Here is a 20,911-nt window from a genome sequence, read left to right on the forward strand (position 1 = left end):
TCCCTCGGATGTCCCTCGCTCGTTATGTCTTCAGCAACCCATGCTTGCCGTAAAACAAGGCGACTATGCTTGTCATAAAAGGCGACCAACGGGATCGGGTGGTCAGGCTCGCTGACTTGGTTGATGCATGTCATCGATCCCAAGTGCGTGGATCGATGCTCATGATATTAATCACTGGATTGTCTGGTCCCGACTCGATTATTTACAGACCGCCGTCATATAGCTGGAATATTGCTGAGTGCGGCGTAAAACAACCAACCAACCAACCAACCTTCATATCTCACTTTTTGACACAGGATCCTGATGCATCATCAAAGACGCCATTGTTGTCGGGTACAACCTCGTCACCCAACAACGACAGCAGCAACAACGGCCTGTCGGCCAGACAGAACCGACCACGGAGAAAAGAATTCTGTGAGTACCGGTTGTTCAGATCAGTATTTAGTCAAGTGACGGAGGATTGTGGATTATTACCAGGAGAGATCCATGATATCGATGGCCTGAAATAATCTGTGTGTCAAACTTTTAGCGAAAAGAGATGCCTTTGACAATTTCAAGTCTCCATTAGCAGTTAACGAGCAAGTTTGTATCAGCCACAGGAGATCCGGAAATGATTTCAAACAGTTGAGTGGTGTAGGGACGGAGCCGAGTTTATATTTCCGATTGGATGACATTCAACCGGTCACAGACACCTTCGTACAATTGTGCTCCTTTCCAATGGCTTTGAGTTTGTTTAAATATCCTCTTCCAAGCTTCATTAGAATCTTTCAGAAAGTGTATTTTTTTATGTTTGTTTAATTTCAAAATGTCAGTGCTTATAACTGATTTTCCGTCTCATTTCCGGTCGAGTAATCAGAAGGTTATATCGCCCCGTAATTCAGGGAAAGATGCTTCCGACCAGAATTGCAGATCGGTGGTTGGTTGGTTTGTTGTTTAACGCCGCACTCAGCAATATTCCAGCTATATGACGGCGGTCTGTAAATAATCGAGTCTGGACCAGACAATCCAGTGATTGATATCATGAGCATCGATCTACGCAATTGGGATAGATGACCATCTTCCCGAGGCAAGTGAGTTAACTGACTATATACAGTCAGTTAACTCTCTTGCCTCGGGAAGATGATCGATGATATGCATCAACCAAACAGCGACTAACGGGATCGGGTGGTCAGGCTCGCTGACCTGGTTGATGCATGTCATTGTATCTCAATTGCGTGGATGTATGGACATTACGTCAATCACTGGATTGTCTGGTCCAGACTCGATTATTTTCTGACCACCGTCATAATAGCTGGAGTGCGGCGTATACAACAAACAAATACAACTTGTTCAGACCACTCAAGACAATGTAAATATGATCGAATGATTCGACTAATGTGGATCGCATGGTACAATGTGTGGTCTGGCCGATTGTGTGTCATCTTACACGGCGGTATGAGTCGTCTCTTTCGCTATCAACCACTGGTTTTCATTCACTTCATTTTAATGCCATCATGTATAACTGCTGCGTAAAACAACATTCACTTCACTCACTATTACGACCCGTGAAGATCCGGGGTAGAATGGGTCTCCAGCAACCCATACTTACCGTAAAAGACGACTATGCTTGTCGTAAGTGGCGACTAACGGGATCGGGTGGTCAGGCTCGCTGACCTGGTTGAAGCATGTCATCAATCCCAATCGCGTGGATCGATGCTCATGATATCAATCACTGGATTGTCTGGTCCAGACTCGATTATTTACAGACCTCCGTCATATAGCTGGAATATTGCTGAGTGCAGCGTTAAACAACAAACCAACAACAACACTATTACGTAAACACTGTTATGTGATCACACTTCTTTTCTTACCCAGTGACGTCAGTTGAAGAGCTCGCTAAAGTTCATTGTGCCAAGCTGCCCTTACCTGCATTAGACAAGACGTTTCAGGTAAGATCAAAACGTATTGCCTAAACAAACAAAAAAAATCACCCTTTGGGACCCCGTTGAAGAGTACCACCTAGCGTGTGTGATTATGGTATGATTTGTTGTTTGTTTGTCTCGCTGACTTGGTTGATGAAATTGCGTAATTGCTATTGATCCCAATTGCGTAGATCGATGTTCATGATGTCTACAACTGGATTGTCTGGTTCAGACTCGATTAGGGGCGGTCGGGTAGCCTAGTGGTTAAAGCGTTCGCTCGTCACGCCGAAGACCCGGGTTCGATTCCCGACATGTGCACAATGTGTGAAGCCCATTTCTGGTGTCCCCCGCCGTGATATTGCTGGAATATTGCTAAAAGCGGCGTAAAACCTCACTCACTCACTCACTCACTCACTCACTCACTCACTCACTCACTCACTCAGACTCGATTATTTACAGAACGCAGACATATAGCTGGAATATTGCTGAGTGCGGCGTTAAACAACAAATGATAATGTTTAGATAATTTAGGCCAAGTCTACTGATGTAACGGGGGAGGTCGGGTAGCTTAGTGGTTAAAGCGTTCGCTCGTCACGCCGGAGACCCGGGTTCGATTCCCGACATGGGTACGATGTGTCAAACCCATTTCTTGTGTCCCCCGACGTGATATTGCTGGAATTTTGCTAAAAGCGGCGTAAATTCAAACTCACTCACCCACACTCTACTGATGTAACGAAAATTTCTGTACCATATGTTTGACAAATATGATTCTGGGTCAAGCAATTACTTGAACTGACGGTAAACATCATATATGTTTCTTGAATTTTCGTAAATATATTAATTGTATGGTGTCTCTTTTCTATTGTATTTTATACATTAACCATCCGCCACCACAGCTTGGTGGAAGGGACGTCTTCACCTCCATCCCCTCCAAGAATTTCTCTCGCTCAGGACAGTAATTTGATTGGACGGTTATTTTAAGTGCCGTGCAATACGAGTCGGGATGCCAAGGTGGCGAGTGGGTCTAAGTTATATATCACACGGCAATGGAGATGTCATACTCTTGATAATCGATGTGGTTCCCTCAGTGTCTATAGTAGGGCAAAGGTTTTCGTGTGTATCAGATACCTATTTAAGTTGACACCCCGTAAAACTGAGTAATTGTGTTCTCGCGATTTGACCGCGTCTAGCCTTCAACTCTATGTTTCTGTGTTCCACATCTTTTGCCTTTCATTAATCACAATTAAATGAAATCGACAGATCAAATATCTCTTAAACTTGACGTATTTGTCGCTTGCATTTCGAACTTTCAACACTGATTGTCGTTTATATCGATTCTGGGCAGATAAGCAAAACCTATTTTCGTTAAAAGGCGTAAACGATACATGGTAACTTATAGCTTTATTTAATTGCCTGAGACAACGTGCGTGGCTTGGCGTGGTCATGCGGTTGGGCAAGGCTGGTCGCGGACATCTTCCCCAGGCAAGGGAGTTAACTGACTTTAAAAGTCCAGTTTCCACCCTTGCCGAACTGGGCTGGAATTTCTAGGCTCGATTGTAGCGCCACCACTGGCTATTGGATTGGATTGAATTTTCGGGGATTTAACGTGCGCTTTCCGCATGTAATAAATTACACTTTAGCGTATCTCGCACACGGACTGGCTATTACGAGTTATGCCCCTTTTATGTCCCGCCTTTTGACCAATCAGATTCCACCTCTCATATCACTTGCATTTGCTGCAAACAAATATAATATAATGGGTCTTACCTAGCGCCGTGCATCAATTTGTGTTCCTTGATTAAGAACATGAAAAGATTTGGGAAATATCTGTTGACGCCAAACTGGCGGTACACATGCTTTGCAAATCCTGCAATCGGACATGCAAAAAGGATGTCCAGTTCCTTACGCGTTTTTCACTAGATTATGCATGGACTCGTTTGTCCAGCCAAAATAACACTCCCTTATTCCAGCCTAGATCGGCAAGGGTGGAAACTGGTCTTTTAAAGTCAGTTAATGCTCTTGCCTCGAGACGATGGTCCTAATGAATTGGAGACATGGTGTATTGTGACTATAGTGTATTGGTGACAATAGTGTATTGGTGACTGTAGTGTATTGGTGTCAATATTGTATTGATGACTATAGTGTATTGGTGACTATAGTGTCTTGGTGACAATAGTGTATTGATGACTATAGTGTATTGGTGACTATAGTGTCTTGGTGACAATAGTGTATTGGTGTCAAAAGTGAATTGGTGACTTTAGTGTATGGGTGACAATAGTGTATTTTGACTATCGTGTGTTGGTAACTATAGTGTATTGGTGACTATAGTGTATTGTGACAATAGTGTATTGGTGACTATAGTGTATTGGTGACTATAGTCTATTGTGACAATAGTGTATTTTGACTATCGTGTGTTGGTAACTATAGTGTATTGGTGACTATAGTGTATTGTGACAATAGTGTATTGGTGACTATAGTGTATTGGTGCCTATAGTGTACTGGTGACAATAGTGTATTTGTGACTATAATGTATTGTGAGAATTGTGTATTGGTGACTATAGTGTATTGGTGACAATAGTGTATTGGTGACTATAGTGTATTGGTGACTATAGTGTATTGGTGACTATAGTGTATTGGTGACAATAGTGTTTTGGTGACTATAGTGTATTGGTGACTATAGTGTATTGGGACAATAGTGTATTGTGACTATAGTGTATTGTAATCATTGAGTTCTGATCACATGGTTACAGTCCGACTGAGGATCGGCAGTGATGTGCCTGCGAGCGACCATAATTAGCAGCATCTGCAGAGTACGAACATTACCAGCGCTGACTGACAGGAACGTACGTGCAGATGTAGTATTTAAAACGCGATTGACAAAGATTGCAGTCACCCGTGTGTCGAATCTTGAACGCGACGTTGAGACTCATTTCACCTCATCACCGACTAACTCACTATCTGTATTCATACGCAGACGTTATTTCAGTGCCAGAAAATTCGATTATTTTAAGAATGACATTATCTGATAAAGAGAAATTCAATATAACTCTCGCATGATCACCATAGCAAACCGTCAATGTACCCTATCATCACACTGTTCAGTTCAGGCCCAGGTAGGGGGCACGGGTGGCCCAGTCGTCTAAGGCGCCGCGATTCGCTGTGCAGAGTTGCGTCCCTTGGGCACGCCAGAAACCTATGATTGTGGGTTCGAATCCCGGTTCGCCCCGATTGTGTTTCTAGGTTTGTCAGCACCATACCCGTGCTCGTGGGTTTCACCGAAGTGGTAAACGTCTGAGACCTGCATCACTTCGGGCTTTCCTCCCACATTAAGCTGACACGCCGCGATATAACTGGAATACTGTTAAAAGCGGCGTTAAACCCAACTCACTCACTAACTCACTCAGTTCAGGCCCAGGTTTTCGTCTGGATGGAACCGAGAGATGAAACACAAGAAGTCTACTCTGTATGGGTGTCTTCCCGAGGCAAGGGAGTTAACTGACTGTAAAAGTCCAGTTTCCACCCTTGCCGAACTAGGCTGCAATTATGGAGTTACATTTTGGCTGTTCTAACGAGTCTATGCATAGTCCAATCAAAATAGCGCAACGAACGAGACATCCGGTTCGTAAAAATTCAAAGTGCAAATTTCAGTCGACTGCAGGATCTGCAAAGCATGTGTATCGCCAACTGGGCGTCGACAGATATTTTGCAAATTCTTTCATTTTTTTAAATGAAGGTGCTCACATAATTTGATGCACTTCGCGAGGTAAGAGCCGTTTTATCACAATACAGACCTTGACTATCGAGCAGATCGTCTTGACTGAGCGCCGCCGTGATATGAGAGGTGGAATCTGATTGGTCAATAGGAGGAACATAGAAGGGACATAACTCGTAATAGCCACTGGTGGTGCTACGATCGAGCCTGGAAATTCCATCCTAGTTCGGCAAGGGTGGAAACTGGACTTTTACAGTCAGTTAACTCCCTTGCCTCGAGAAGATATAAGGTTTTAGGGCGCCAGAGAGCAATGGATTGTTTCCAGTAAGCCACCCTGTACATACAAATACGTTCTATTTGATCACTTCTTATAAATATGCGAACATTACCTCCAGTAAACGTAATGAGTGAAATATCACGGCGGGGGACACCAAACATGGGCTTCACACATTGTAAATGAGTGAGTAGGGTTTTACGCCGTTTTTAAGCAATATTCCAGCAATATCACTGCGGGGGACACCAGAAAGGGGCTTCACGCATTGTATCTATGTAGGGGAATCGAACCCGGACTTAGGCGTGACGAGCGACAGCTTTAGCCACAAGACTACCCCAAAGCGTCCACACATTGTACCCATGTTGGGGAATCAAAGTGAATGTTAGGAACAGGTCCTTATATATATGTCCGTTGCCCATAACCACTGCCGATAATATTTGTTTAGGGTTTATGAAAGTAAATGTATCAAGACGAAATATTTGTACAGTTAATACTCTAAAGAGCGAAATAGATTAAATCAATGCTTGATGCAAAAGTCACAATTATATTAACTGATAAATAATGACATTCCCTGGAAATTAACAGACTACCCACCCCGGCACCTGCTTTGTATGCTAATGTCTACAAGAAACGATAAAATACACGAAAACATTGGTATGTACGTTTACCATGCTGTTTAACAAGACCGCCTGCATGGTCTAGTGGTAGAGCGTCTGCGGAAGGTTCGGGGTTCAATCCCCGGACACGTCTTACCAAAAGACAATTAAAGATGGTACTTGTTGTTACCCAGCTGGGCGCTCGGCATTAACGGTCTGAGAGAAGGACTGATCGGCTCGGAGTCAGTTTACTGTGTCTGTGTGGGGTAATCATGTTTAGCTGCGGCATGGTATCTCAGTGGGATAGCACTATAAAGTAGTACAAGCAGGCTCTCTCTCTCTCTCTCTCTCTCTCTCTCTCTCTCTCTCTCACACACACACACACACATTCTCTCTCTCTCTCTCACACACACAAACACACACACACACACATACACACACACACACACACACACACACGTGAATGCACATATATGTGCGACAATCTTGAATATCAGTGCAGCTTTATACAAGCAAACCAACATGAAAGGAAAATGTTCTTTTACCCTATGAAAATATAGGTCTCTGGCCACCAGTCTCAATAAATAAACATTAAGATATGTTACTTGTTGGGTCAAAGAGATAAAAAAAATAATCACAAACACATTTCATGCCTTTTGAGAAAACAACACATTACGTGTACCTTAACTATATGCTGAAAATCACAGAATACATAGAAGAGACCTGGGAGAAAAGAGGCATAATTTGGAAACACCACTTCACAAATAACAATGATTTGTCGTTAGTGACGCATGACATGACATTGAACTTCAATGGAGTTGACTCGACCGTCTTTTAAACTGACAGCAAAGACACTACCGCAACAGACCGACATTGTGTATATCTGACGGCTGTGGCACTTCATGGGAACCACTAATTAAGAATACCACATGGTGACACCAGGGGTTGGATGAGGAGACTATTAAAAATGCTGTTCCCACGTGACGCCTTTTGAGACTGAGACTTCCGAAACTCCGTGCATTTCGCAGCCCACGGCAGACACAATTTCGCCTTCATGTAGGAATTAGGTTGTGATTTTCTAATTGACGTGAACACGTGAATTGGATTGGGTAAAAATGAACTCACTGAGGCCCGACCATTTGGGATTCTTGAGTCCAAGAAGATTGTTCGTGGCTCCCTTTCAAAGGATTTGTGTATGTCTTGAGGTACTGAAATTTGTCTCCAACAAATCCCTACTACCTCGCCATCAAACCACAACCGCCCCCCTCTTTACTTGACTCTTCCGACCCGTGAAGATCCGGGTTTGAATAGTTTTTCAGCAACCAAGCAAGAGGCGACTCCGGTGGTCAGACTCGCTGACTTGGTTGATGCATGTCATCGTATCCTAATTGCGTGGATCGATGTTCATGATGAGAATCACTGGATTGTCTGGTCAAGACTCGATTATTTACAGACCTTCGGCTTACAGCGCGGCGTTAAACAACAAACAAACAAACAATACACGACACTTCCCTTTTCACAAAATATGCAGCACAAATGCAGTTACAATTACCGAACCAACAAAATAATACACTATATATATGGAGCGACATTACTAATTTTACACTATAAAGTACAATACAGCGTATGTTAAGTAGAATTAATAAAACAGATTGTGAGAGGTGGTAGGTATACGTTTTCGCAGTCATAAACATCTGTTTTATCTGTTTGCATCCACAAGAATGACGGTAATGACGATTTACTCTGCAAACATTTATTATTTATGGTATTTCCTTTTCTAAATACCTTAAACACAAATGGGACCGTCTTCGAGGCCTAGCGGATAGAGCATCTGCCTGAAGAGCGGAAGGTCGGTGGTTCGATTCCCGGTCGATTCATACCAAAAGACGTTAAAAGATGGTACTTGTTGTTACCCTGTCTGGCGCTCGGCATTAAGGGGCTAAAACAAGGACTGGTCGGCTCAGAGTCAGTATACTGTGTCTGAGTGGGATATTCATGTTAAACTGCGGCATGGTATCTCAGTGTGCTAGCACTATAAATCGGCATCAGTCCGGAGTAGTACAAGCAGCCACATATACACGTGCATGCACGTCGCTATATAAGTGCAATAATCTTGGACGCGACGTTAAAACCCATTTCACCTCACCTCACCTCTAAATATCTTAAACACAAATGGGACCGTCTTCGAGGTCTAGCGGATAGAGCATCTGCCTCAAGAGCGGAAGGTCGGTGGTTCGATTCCCGGCCGATTCATACCAAAAGACGTTAAAAGATGGTACTTGTTGTTACCCTGCTTGGCGTTCGACATTGAAGGGGGTAAAATGACTGGTCACTTCGGAGTCTGTGTACTGTGTCTGAATTAAGTATCACTGTTGAACTGCGCACGGTATCCTGGCACAATAAGACCGGTATAAGTACTGGCAACCACACACACACGTGCATGCAAGTTACCTAAGCGTGACAGTCTTGAGCGTGACAATCTTGAACGCGACGTTGAACCCCATTTCACCTCATCTCAGCGTAAATGGATGAAAATGCAGTTTGAAATACCAGAATGATTGCGTCGGTTCAAAAACTCCTATGTTTTTTGGCGTTCCGTGCTGTTCAGCAACTAATTTCTATAAAATCCATGCCTTGGTACGAGGGTTGCTTGTTTTTCGAATTGAAACCTTGAAGATGTCAGCATTTCCACAATTACGTTTTGGAGCGAATGTCACAAATCTTTAAAAATAAGTTTTTTCCAGAGCGGAACTTTTGAAATGCCCCCTAAGTGCATGTCAGCTTCCATAGAATTACGTCACAAAAATGCTGACAGCAGGATAACGTGACTTCCTGGACTGAAGTAATGACTCCGTAAGAACCGACGTTTTAATCCGGGAAAATAAATCCATTTTTTTACAAGGACACACTCCTTGCAGGAACAATATATAGATATTATTTTAAAACATTCCGGACATTTTTCTAGTTTAAATGGGATATAAATTTCATTGGACAAATTGACAAGTTTGATAACTAGAAGTCAAGGATGCAAGAATGAATTCGTCTGAAGCAATACAGTTATAGCAAAAACCTTCGACCTATGCTAAGGCCAGTATGAGGTCAGGTGAAATGGGTTTTAACGTCGCTTTCAAGGTTGTACGAGTCAATTTTAAACTGCTAGTCCACTGCGATACCATACCGCAGTTTAACATGAATATCCCACTCATGTCACAATATTTAGACTCCGAGCCGTCCAGTCCTTGTTTTAGCCCCCAAATACCGAGCGCCAAGCAGGGAAACAACAAGTACCATCTTTTAACATCTTTCCGTTTTTTATATCATGATAAAATATTTACATTTTAACGAGGAAAGATCTTGCAATATGTGTCTGTTTTGTTTAAACATATTTTATTCGCATGGCTTGAAAAGGATTATTGCAAACTTAGAATGTCCGTTTCTTGATATGTTTACAATAATTCGCTTACAATAACATGTCTCAAAGTTTGGATTAGGAATAGGAATTGTTCGAACACATCACCACGAAGTGTGTTGTCTGACCATCTTACCTTTTGTTCACTCAAACTCCATTAACAGGAGTCCCTAGGGATCCAGGGTACAATTGGTCTCAAGCAACCTATGTTGGTCGAATGGCGCGACCAGGTGGTGAGGCTGGGTGACTAGATTGATGGCGTGGATCGTTGCGAATAATATCAATCATCTCTGACTCGACTATTTACAGGCTGTCATAGAGCTGGAATCCGTCACGGCGTCACACACCAAACGATTAAACCAAAAAATCCAATTGCAGAATAAGATGAGTGAGTGAGTGAGGTTTTACGCCGCTTTTAGCAATATTCCAGCAATATCACGGCGGGGGACACCAGAAATGGGCTTCACACATTGTACCCATGTCGGGATTCGAACCCGGGTCTTCGGCGTGACGAGCGAACGCTTTAACCACTAGGCTACCCGACCGCCCCCAGAATAAGATGAAAACTATTGAGGATATATATAGATCCTGTATCGAGATCACTAAACGAATGTCTTGTCAGATACTATTTGTCTCACAATGAGTTGTGTCAAAACGTATCTAAAGAGCGAAAGTGAGTCGTAAGACAAATAGTATTTGACACACACGAGTGAAGTAATCTGTTTCTTACGTCAACCCAAACCGGATCCATGTATATTTGGTCTATTCTCAGGATCGACCCGTGAAGATCCGGGATAGAATAGGTCTTCAGCAACCCATGCTTGCTGTAAAAGGCGACTCTGCTTGTCGTAAGAGGCGACTAACGGGATCGGGTGGTCAGGCTCGCTAACATGGTTGATGCATGTCATCGATCCCGATTGCGTGGATCGATGTTCATGATGTCAATCACTGGATTGTCTGGTCCAGACTCGATTATTTACAGACCATATAGCTGGAATACTGCTGTGTGCGGCGTGAAACAACAAACAAACAATCAGGATCACAGTGGCGCATTAATACATAACACAACGGTGATTAAAACCTTCATCCGGCTTACTACTCATATCTGACCCGTGAAGATTCCGGGGTAGAATAGGTCTTCAGCAACCCATGCTTGCCGTAAAAGGTGACTATGCTTGTCGTACAAGGCGACTAACGGGATCGGGTGGTCAGGCTCGCCGACTTGGTTAATGCATGTCATCGATCTCAATTGCGCGGATCGATGCTCATGATATTAATCACTGGATTGTCTGGTCCAGACTCGATTATTTACAGACCGCCGTCATATAGCTGGAATATTGCTGAGTGCAGCGTTAAACAACAAATCAACCAACCAACCTACTACTCATATCTAGTAGGACCCTCCACAAATAAGTTTCAATCATTTCTGTGGATTATCCAGACGATTATGATAATGCAAACCATATAAGATCAAGAACTTTTATTACACAGACGTAGGTGAATTCGACTGAAGTACGTGCACGTGCAACTTATCAAAGAAGTGCAATCAGACTGGTCCGTCATAATCTGACCTCAGGTCATCACCTTTGAGTAGCCAATCACCGACCTGGAAATTGATCTCACACATATGCTTCATACCAGTATCTCAAATAGGTTTCTAGCCCACAGGTGTGTTAGAAATTGTTCTCAAGTACACTACTTAAATTTCTTTTGTGGCATCATGCACACGATTACTCTACTCTGACATTCCAGGACCACAGCAAGCTGTACAACGACCTGCTCGAGAGCTTCAACTCGCTCAAGAACACTATGCACGACTTCAAAGCTGTATTTGAGTATGAGACGAGAGGCATCCCTGTCTTGTCTGAATGTATGAAGCTGCTGAGGAAACGCTGCGGTAAGTTGTTGACGGATGTCTGGTCAGGAAAGATATTATGATAACCTGGAAGTTTAGCTCATGTGGATAATAATAATAATAAAATAATAGTAGTAGTAGTAGTAGTGGTAGTGGTGGTGGTGGTGGTGGTGGTGAGTAGTAGTAGTGGTTGTGATGATGATGATAATGATAATAATAGCTATAGTCCATATATTGTACACTGTCCGGAGAGCGGAAGTTCGATGGTTCCCCACGCGCGTCATACAGAAATACTTCTTGTTACCAACCACACACACACACACACAAAGCACACACACACACACACACACACACACACACACACACACACACACACACACACACACACACACACACACACAAAAGCACCACACACACACAGGAAGTCAACTTTTAAATTGAAAAAGAACGGTGCAGACAGGAGATACTGTGTACAGTTTTAGACCTTTTAATTGTTCTTCGGGAGAAAATATTTACTTCAGATTCTGCCCCGACAAATAGGGAACTTCACATTGATGTTTGCTATCTTGCTGTCAAGATCAGTAATGGTTGATACGCCATTGTATTTTACACCAACACATTGCAGGTATGTGCACATGGGCGTGGTATACAGGGACGTTTCTTTGTTACCTGTGACAATGGACGTATATTTTGGAAGAAATATATGACTTTTTGTTCAATTGTGCTGAAGTGTTAATACATGGATGACCCGTAACGATCCGGGGTAGAATAGGTCTTCAGCAACCCATGCTTGCCGTAAAAGGTGACTATGCTTGTCGTAGGAGGCGACTAACGGGGTCGGTTGGTCAGGCTCGCTGACTTGGTGGATGCATGTCATCTTATCCCAATTGCGTGGATCGATGCTCATGACGTCAATCCCTGGATTGTCTGCTCCAGACTCGATTATTTACAGACCGCCGTCATACAGCTGGAATATTGCTGAATGCGGCGTTAAACAACAAACAGGAACAATAATACATAGATATATATCTACCTCCAGGTAGCGCTGCCCTGTCCGCGTCTCGCACCCGGTTTAGCATCACGATAGAGTATGATCGCCTCGAGGTGTCCCGGATGTGTAAAGGGCCGGCTGAGGACACACTGGAAGCTCTAGAACTCTTCAACAAAGCAAACAAACTCACCAGAAGTATTCTGGAAAAGGCTCCAAAGGTGAAGAACACCATCCAGGTGGTGCTGGACGATGAACAGAGCTTGAGGAGAGAGATCTCCAAGTCCAACATCAGCAGCACTGATGAACCAGAAGCAATGAAGATGTGCGTGGCCAACATCAACAAGCTCCGAAAGCTTCCCGGCTCCATCGAGACAATCCAGAAACACACGCAGAGACAATTCAATGAAATTAAAGAATCATCAAAAGCTCTTTTTGAGGAATCTTAGCTGTGGAAGGATAATTCGTTGAAGTGCTGTATGTTATCTGTGCACATAAACCTAATTAGTCATTAGAACTGATTCTTGATGTTCACAATGCGGAACAAACTGGAAAACTCGTTTCTTGATAGAATTTGATTAACATTAAAGTGGATCTCTTTCCACAAAACGAACTACTGTTATAAGTACCTTAAGTACATCGCTCGTAGAAGTTGGATGCCTTTGTGGAAGGAGGCGTTCTAGCTCTCCACCATCCTGGGTATCGTATGGAATGTCACGAGGGGTCACGAATGGTCGATTTGTATATTTGATTGAGTAACGATTTCGGATACTTATCGGGGTGGTGGAGAGCCTAGTTAGTGGTTAAAGCGTTCGCTCGTCACGCCGAAGGCCGGGTTGGATTCCCACAAGGGTGCAATGTGTAAAACCCACTTCTGGTGTCCCCCGCCGTGATCTTGCTTGAATATTGCTAAAAGCTGCGTAAATCCTAATATTCTCACTCCTATTCTAACCCTGACAAATACATGGATAATAAACAAACGATATTATAAACCCTATCATGAATTATATGATACAGATCTTATTTGTATAAGATCCTTTACCTACCCAATGAGAAGTACATGATGTAGGCATGACGTGTATATATATATGTGAATTGTATGTTGAGAACCTTCCGCTATGGGCGCCATTGGGTAGCCTAGTGGGTAAGGCGTTTGCTTGTCATGCCGAAGACCCGGTTCGATTCCCCACATGGGATGTTAAAGAATGTTATGCAGGAGCAGAATACACCTGCCTGTCCGCTCAACAGTATTTCAACAATTGAAACAGAGTCATGATAATCTCTCTCGCATATCATCCAAGAATGAACTTTGGGACAAATACGTTCAAATCGTTACACTTTTTTTGTTATAGATAGACTAGATTTACATCCGTTTTTCCTGAGCTACAGTCGAAACCCTATTTAACATCATTGACCAAGGATTAACTTCTGTAGGACCTCAAGAATCCATTTTATTCCAACCTGTTATTTGTTTATTCAATTGATAAGCAACACGTTGTTTAGTTTGTGTGCCTGACTGGTTTATGTAATTGTGTGAAGTTTGTCTTCAACCAAGTTACCTTCTCCTAAATACAGTGTTCTTTTGTAGTGGAAGATCATGCCACCGACGATGCTTGGATCACGAGTATGCCACCATTCTGCTACAATCCTCTGTCCTCTAGTCATTCAGTGTATAAAAATAAATAACGTCTGTGCACCAAAACTGATGAAGATTGGCCTCCGAATATATGTGAAAATAATGTTGTGCGACACTGAATGCACATTGGTTTTTCAGTCAGTGGATTACTGCTCAAAAGAAGTTAAAGATGGTATGACAGATTAACTATGGTAATATGAACGATTCGGGGGATATAGAAACGGGCCCCGTCCGTCCGTCACGTTTCCGTTTCCGGAGCATAACTCAGAAACCGTTCAATATTTTTTCATGAAACTTTGCAGGTCTGTGAAGTACATGCTGAACTGGTGCCTTTTGCTATTTAGAAATTTTAGAAATTTTTATTTTTTACGTTTCCATGGCAACAAGATGGACTTAGGTTCTGTGAGGGTAGGGTTCGTTTCCGGAGTATAACTCATAAACCGTTCAATATTTTTTCATCAAACTTTGCAGGTCTGTTAGGTACATGCTGAACTGGTGCCTTTTGCTATTTAGAATTTTTTTACGTTTCCATGGCAACAAGATGAACTTAGGTTCCAAACTCTTCATTTTTTTACAGTTTCCATGACAAGTTCCACCTCGGTTAGAAAAGGTTAGGGTTTGTTTAGATTTAATTATGTCATAAATTCTGCAACAGGGGCGGGGGATATAGCCACGTTAGTGGCAAGCTCTTGTTTAACTTCTTTTGAGTATGTGACATGTGGTCCTTGCTTCTCCAGGTAGACATGTTTTGTGTGTATAACTGCTTCTCGTGGTGCTGTGCTTGATCTGCAAAGACATCTGCTGCACTCTACCGTGTTATGCTGAGGAATCCTGAAATTTAATGTTGGTAATCGTATCTTGTCAGTCGTCTGGTAACCCTTGATGATCCGGGTTAGAATTGGACCTTAGCAACCCATGCTTGTCGGAAGAGGCGACTAACGGGATCGAGTCATCAGGTCTTGGTTGTTGCAAGTCATCGTATCCCAATTGCAAGGATCGATGCTCATGATGTCAATCCCTGAATAGTCTGATACCCCGTGAAGATCCATTTGCAATCCAAATAGCTTCGTTTGGAACCATTGTCGAAAGACACATCGCAAATTTTAGCCGTCCAATCAGATTACTCACATTTGCGAGAAAACACCTGTGCTTGGTGATAAGAGAGATGGGGATTGTGACGTCACTTCCGAAGCGAAGTTTTGGTGGCGAATGGGTCTAAATTTTTGTCATAATAGACGCTTCTTCCAAGTATGTTCGACACTTTAAACCGAAACAAGTTAAACACAATACATAAACTTTCTTGTACCGTACTGTTGTTGATAAGCGTAACTGTGCGAAATTTCCATGCCGAATCACCGTAGTATAGGCAAAGCTTTTTCTCAGTTTGCTTGAGTACGTTGTAACTAGAAACAATTTGTATGTTATGTATATGTATATGAACTGTATTAAACAAGATCAGTCTCTTTTATCAGGAAGTTTATGAATAAAAAAGTATGTTCCTGCCAACAGTGTTTTGTTGTTGTTGCAGCACATACAGTGGGACCCTGGTTCTTCGGACACCTCTATCTTCATTAAGACCCCTTTACACAGGGCTGCGACCTTTGGGCCACCCTTGGGCGATCAAAAACTGGCCAGGACGTTCAATGGTCTCCTAAACCCATAACATCATGTTTCTATGTAACTGCTCCAGCAGTTGTTCAGCAGTAACTGCTCGAGTTGCTCAGCTTCTACAACCACAATGAAACACTGCAGGTACAAGCTCTATATTTATAGGCAGGGTGAGGAGGCACTACAGGTAGCTCAAAGGAGGCAGAAAAGAGGCGGAAGCATTGCCATTGTGTCTCAAGGGTTGCCGTGGTCGCTGAATGAAGGCACGGCGGTTGCCACAGTTATCGTTCAGTGCATGCTGTTGGTCGCCCAAAGGAGGCACAAGGGAGGCACAATCATCGCCCAGATTGTCGGGAAATTATTTCAGCAGAACGCATCTATTACCTGGCGACCATTGGGCGACTACTGTGCCTTCATTCTGCAACACCGCAATGCTTCTGCCTCCTTTGAGCCACCTTTGAGCAACCAACCTACTCGGCGACTTTGTGCGACTGTCTTGAACATGTTCAAAATTCACGGCGTCCATGGCGGTGTCTGAACCTCCTGTGTAACACCTTGGAAGGACCAAGGCAACCATTCTGCCTCCTTTGAGCCTCCAACGACGACCTGGCAAATTTTATGGTCGCACACGGGAGGCTCAAAGGTCGCCATCCCGTGTACTGGCCCCATTAATGTAAAACTTATCATGGAGATTATTGGGAAAGGTGAATCGGTGTAAACCGTTCTTGTACGTTTGTGTTGTGTTGTTGTTGTGTGTTGTTTAATGCCGAACTCAGCAATATTCAAGCTATATGACGGCGGTCTGTAAATAATCTGAACCCGACAATCCAGTGATTGACAACATGAGCATCAAACAAGTAAGCGAGTCTGGCCACCCGATCCCGTTAGTTGCCTCTTACAACAAGCATATTCGCATGGGTTGCTGAACACCAATTCTGACTCGGATGTTCACGGGTTCTACGTTTGTGTAGTTACACCATTTAATGCACTCAACTACCTACAAAACTCTTGGTTTCCTTGGCGCATCACGCTAAATTCATCATAGAACACGTCTCCTAAAGAAAAGAATAACTCGAGGCCGCTTGGAGCTGATGTGAATCCAAACGGTAACATTACACAATACAACAGCCTATACCAAAATTTGCGCCAACGGTTTAGGTGTCAGCACTAGTCAGCTTATACATAATATGTTAATATTAAAATTCTGACCACAAAAAAGTGTTTCATAATAACATAATCTCGGTTAGTCCAATACCATCAAGTTTCATCACGATTGCAATTGGCTCTGAGTGTGTTAAAGAGACCGACCATTTTTATATTTCAAGGGAAGGGGACGCTGCAAAAAAAGATATTACTTAACTGTTTCCCAGGCCCCCCGAATCAAATTGTCGGTCCCTATGTGCGTGTTGTGTAAACGAGGTCAACGCATGACAGCAGATATCTGTGTCACCGTGCCAGCTCGGTCTTCGATACTGCTGTCGTGAGAGAACAATACAATGTCCCTCATCTGCTGTCATGTGACTTCCTCACCTATATGCGGTTACTACTGCTCCCTAATATATAACTGCGTGTTACTCCCACCGTGTACCACATGATTTCCTCACCAATATGCGGTTACTACTGCTCCCTAGTATATAACTGCGTATTACTCCAATCGTGTATCACATGACTTCCTCGCCAATATGCGGTTACTACTGCTCCCTAGTATATAACTGCGTGTTACTCCCACCGTGTATCACATGACTTCCTCGCCAATATGCGGTTACTACTGCTCCCTAGTATATAATTGCGTGTTACTCCCACCGTGTATCACATGACTTCCTCTCCTATATGCGGTTACTACTGCTCCCAAGTATATAACTGCGTGTTACTCCCACCGTGTGTCACATGACTTCCTAACCTATATGCGGTTACTACTGCTCCCTAGTATATAACTGCGTGTTACTCCCACCGTGTATCACATGACTTCCTCGCCAATATGCGGTTACTACTGCTCCCTAGTATATAACTGCGTGTTACTCCCACCGTGTATCGCATGAGTTCCTTACCAATATGCGGTTACTACTGCTCCCTAGTATATAACTGCGTGTTACTCCCACCGTGTATCACATGAGTTCCTCACCTATTTACTATAGCTACCTAGTAAAGTAGTTAATGGAAACTACATCTAAACGGGACTGATGCGACACGAAATTCATGCAAACCTCTTTTTGTAAGGTTGTGTTCAGTTGATTTATTCGTATTAAGAGCGGCATTTCCTTGAAAGCATCCAAGATGCTGCTCTCCGCGTCTGTTAATGTTTCCACTCTTGCTGATACATTCAAAATTTGAGACCTGTGAAGATCCGGGGTAGAATAGGTCTTCAGCAACCCATGCTTGCCGTAAAAGGTGACTATGCTTGTTGTAAGAGGTGACTAACGGGATCGGTTGGTCAAGCTCGCTGACTTGATTGATGCATGTCATCGATCTCAATTGTGTGGATCGATGCTCATGATATCAATCACTGGATTGTCTGGTCCAGACTCGATTATTTACAAACCGCCGTCATTTTGCTGGAATATTGCTGAGTGCGGCGTTAATCTAACAAACAAACAAAACAAAATTTGATTTGATACGCACTAATCATTCCAAACGGGAGTCAAGTTTAGAAGTAGACTTTTTTACGCTCGGCATTAAAGAGCTAAAACAAGGACTGGTCGGCTCGGAGTCAGTATACTGTGTCTGAGTGGGGTTTTCATGTTAAACTGCGGCATGGTATCTCAGTGTGCTAACACTATAAATCGGCATCAGTCCGGACTAGTACAAGCAGCCAAACACACACACGTGCATGCACGTCGCTATATAAGCGCAATAATCTTGGACGCGACGTTAAAACCAATTTCACCACATCCCTCCTGGTTCTCTCATAACATTTCCTTGGTACTCTATCACATGGCATTTCCATCAGTATCTGACAACCCTTGGATAATGAGTATGGCGTACATGCTTTTCCTCAAGAAACCTTTTACTTGCATTAATGTTAACCAAAACAATATGTTCTGCACCATAAAGCAAAACGGTATATTTTTAAATCAAATATTCGATAAACGGCTATGTAATACATAATCTTGCTAGTTAAGGGATTAAGAGAGAAAGTTGTCTAGATTTCACAACTTTTGAGTTACGATGTGGCATGTTCATTCAAAGAGCGTCATACGACTCTTGCTCAAAAGTGCAGAGTTGCGTCCCTTGGGCACGCCAGAAACCTATGATTGTGGGTTCGAATCCCGGTTCGCCCCGATTATGTTTCTAGGTTTGTCAGCACCATACCCGTGCTCGTGGGTTTCACTGAAGTGGTAAACGTCTGGGACCTGCATCACTTCGGGCTTTCCTCCCACATTTAAGCTGACACGCCGCGATATAACTGGAATACTGTTAAAATCGGCGTTAAACCCAACTCACTAACTCACTTGCTCAAAAGTTGTTTGATCAGTAAACGTTCAAACCTTTAATGGTAGACATGTCAAAGACATTTCATTTTCAGTGTGTAGTTCATTTGACGAATCAGTGAGTAAAGTATGTCGGATGCCCCTTTTTCACTTTTCATATATGTTCCCGTGTTTTTTTACTTTCCTTTGCATGTATTAGTGAAGATGTTACAGGTGGGACTGGATACGCTGACCTTTTTTGTCGAACACCTGGTGTCATCACTATTTGATGGTGATTCATAAACACATGATTATGATTAGTCGGAATCGTACAATTGACGTTCGGTTGAAATGTCTTATGATTATGGAAAAAATCTTTAAAAAAACATGATACATCTCAGATATTGTGTAAGACAACATTGCTCTCAACTCACAGATTACATTACAACTGAATAGATTTTTTGTTGTTATCAAAGTAAAGAAGATTTGAACGATCTTTCCTTGTTGCATGCTGTTTGATACGCATGTATCTTTCCTGGTAAGAACGGACACAACAAAAATAAATGCTTCAACTCATTTCATAGTTGACTTTAACATTATGACTCCTTTAATGAATCTTTTCTTGCGTTTTGGGGAAAAAGTTTTCAAAGCAAATAAAATCAATTTCTCAGCAAATATTTCGAAAATAAAATATTATGATAGAATCGGCATGATTCATTTCACGATACGCAGGCTGAATAATATCATGAATATTAGTGGGAAGCATCGAATGCTGTAATACCCGGATGTGTTTTTGCACTAATGGTTTGTGGCAGGAATGAAATACAACTTGAAGCATCATTTAAAGAAAATAAAGCGATGGTTGAGGAGATAACGGCCCAGTTTCAATGATTCTATTTCGATGTCATTTAATAATCATTTCTTGACACGGTCGAATTCTATTTCACTCTGACGACAATTGATGCATATGTCGAACTGACCATACAGGGAAATTTGTATAAATTAAAATATGGATCAGGTAGTTCATTTCTGGCCTTACGTTCAACTACTTTCCGAAAAGTCTTTTCGGACGTGTTGAGACACGACGATATGTTATGTAAACTGACAGCCTAACGAAACTTTACCAAAGTTTGTAATCACTCTACAGTTAGTTACAGCAACACGGAAGCAACCAAAATGTGTAGCACTGTGGGCATGGGTGGCTCCATCTGTATCAGTCCCAGGTGTCAGTCGTGGCATTTCTTTGGCGTTTCTTTATCAAGTGTGAGTGTCTGAGGTGAGGTGAAATGGGGTTTAACGTCGCGTCCAAGATTATTGCACTTATATAGCGACGTGCATGTACGTGTGTGTGTTTGTGTGGCTGCTTGTACTAGTCCGGACTGATGCCGATTTATAGTGCTAGCTCACTGAGGTACCATGCCGCAGTTTAACATGAATACCCCACTCAGACACAGTATACTGACTCCGAGCCGACCAGTCCTTGTTTTAGCCCCTTAATGCCGAGCGCCAGACAGGGTAACAACAA

The 20,911-nt window shown here is 42.8% G+C and overlaps 1 protein-coding gene across 1 annotated transcript in view; it reads left to right on the plus strand.

Annotated features, from left to right (window-relative positions):
- LOC124138707 overlaps positions 1-13,907 on the plus strand; it is a 28,277-nt gene extending 14,370 nt beyond the window's left edge. The window contains exons 2-5 of the mRNA XM_046505521.2: positions 297-414; positions 1,855-1,928; positions 11,645-11,789; positions 12,787-13,907. Of these exons, the coding sequence (XP_046361477.2) occupies positions 297-414; positions 1,855-1,928; positions 11,645-11,789; positions 12,787-13,184 (735 nt within the window). The 3' untranslated portion in view covers positions 13,185-13,907. The remainder of the gene's footprint in view (positions 1-296; positions 415-1,854; positions 1,929-11,644; positions 11,790-12,786) is intronic.
- The last annotated feature ends 7,004 nt before the right edge of the window (positions 13,908-20,911 follow it).

This window comes from Haliotis rufescens, unplaced genomic scaffold (assembly GCF_023055435.1).
Source record: "Haliotis rufescens isolate VD_foot unplaced genomic scaffold, xgHalRufe1.0.p SCAF_15, whole genome shotgun sequence".
Classification (NCBI taxonomy): Eukaryota; Metazoa; Mollusca; class Gastropoda; order Lepetellida; family Haliotidae; genus Haliotis; species Haliotis rufescens.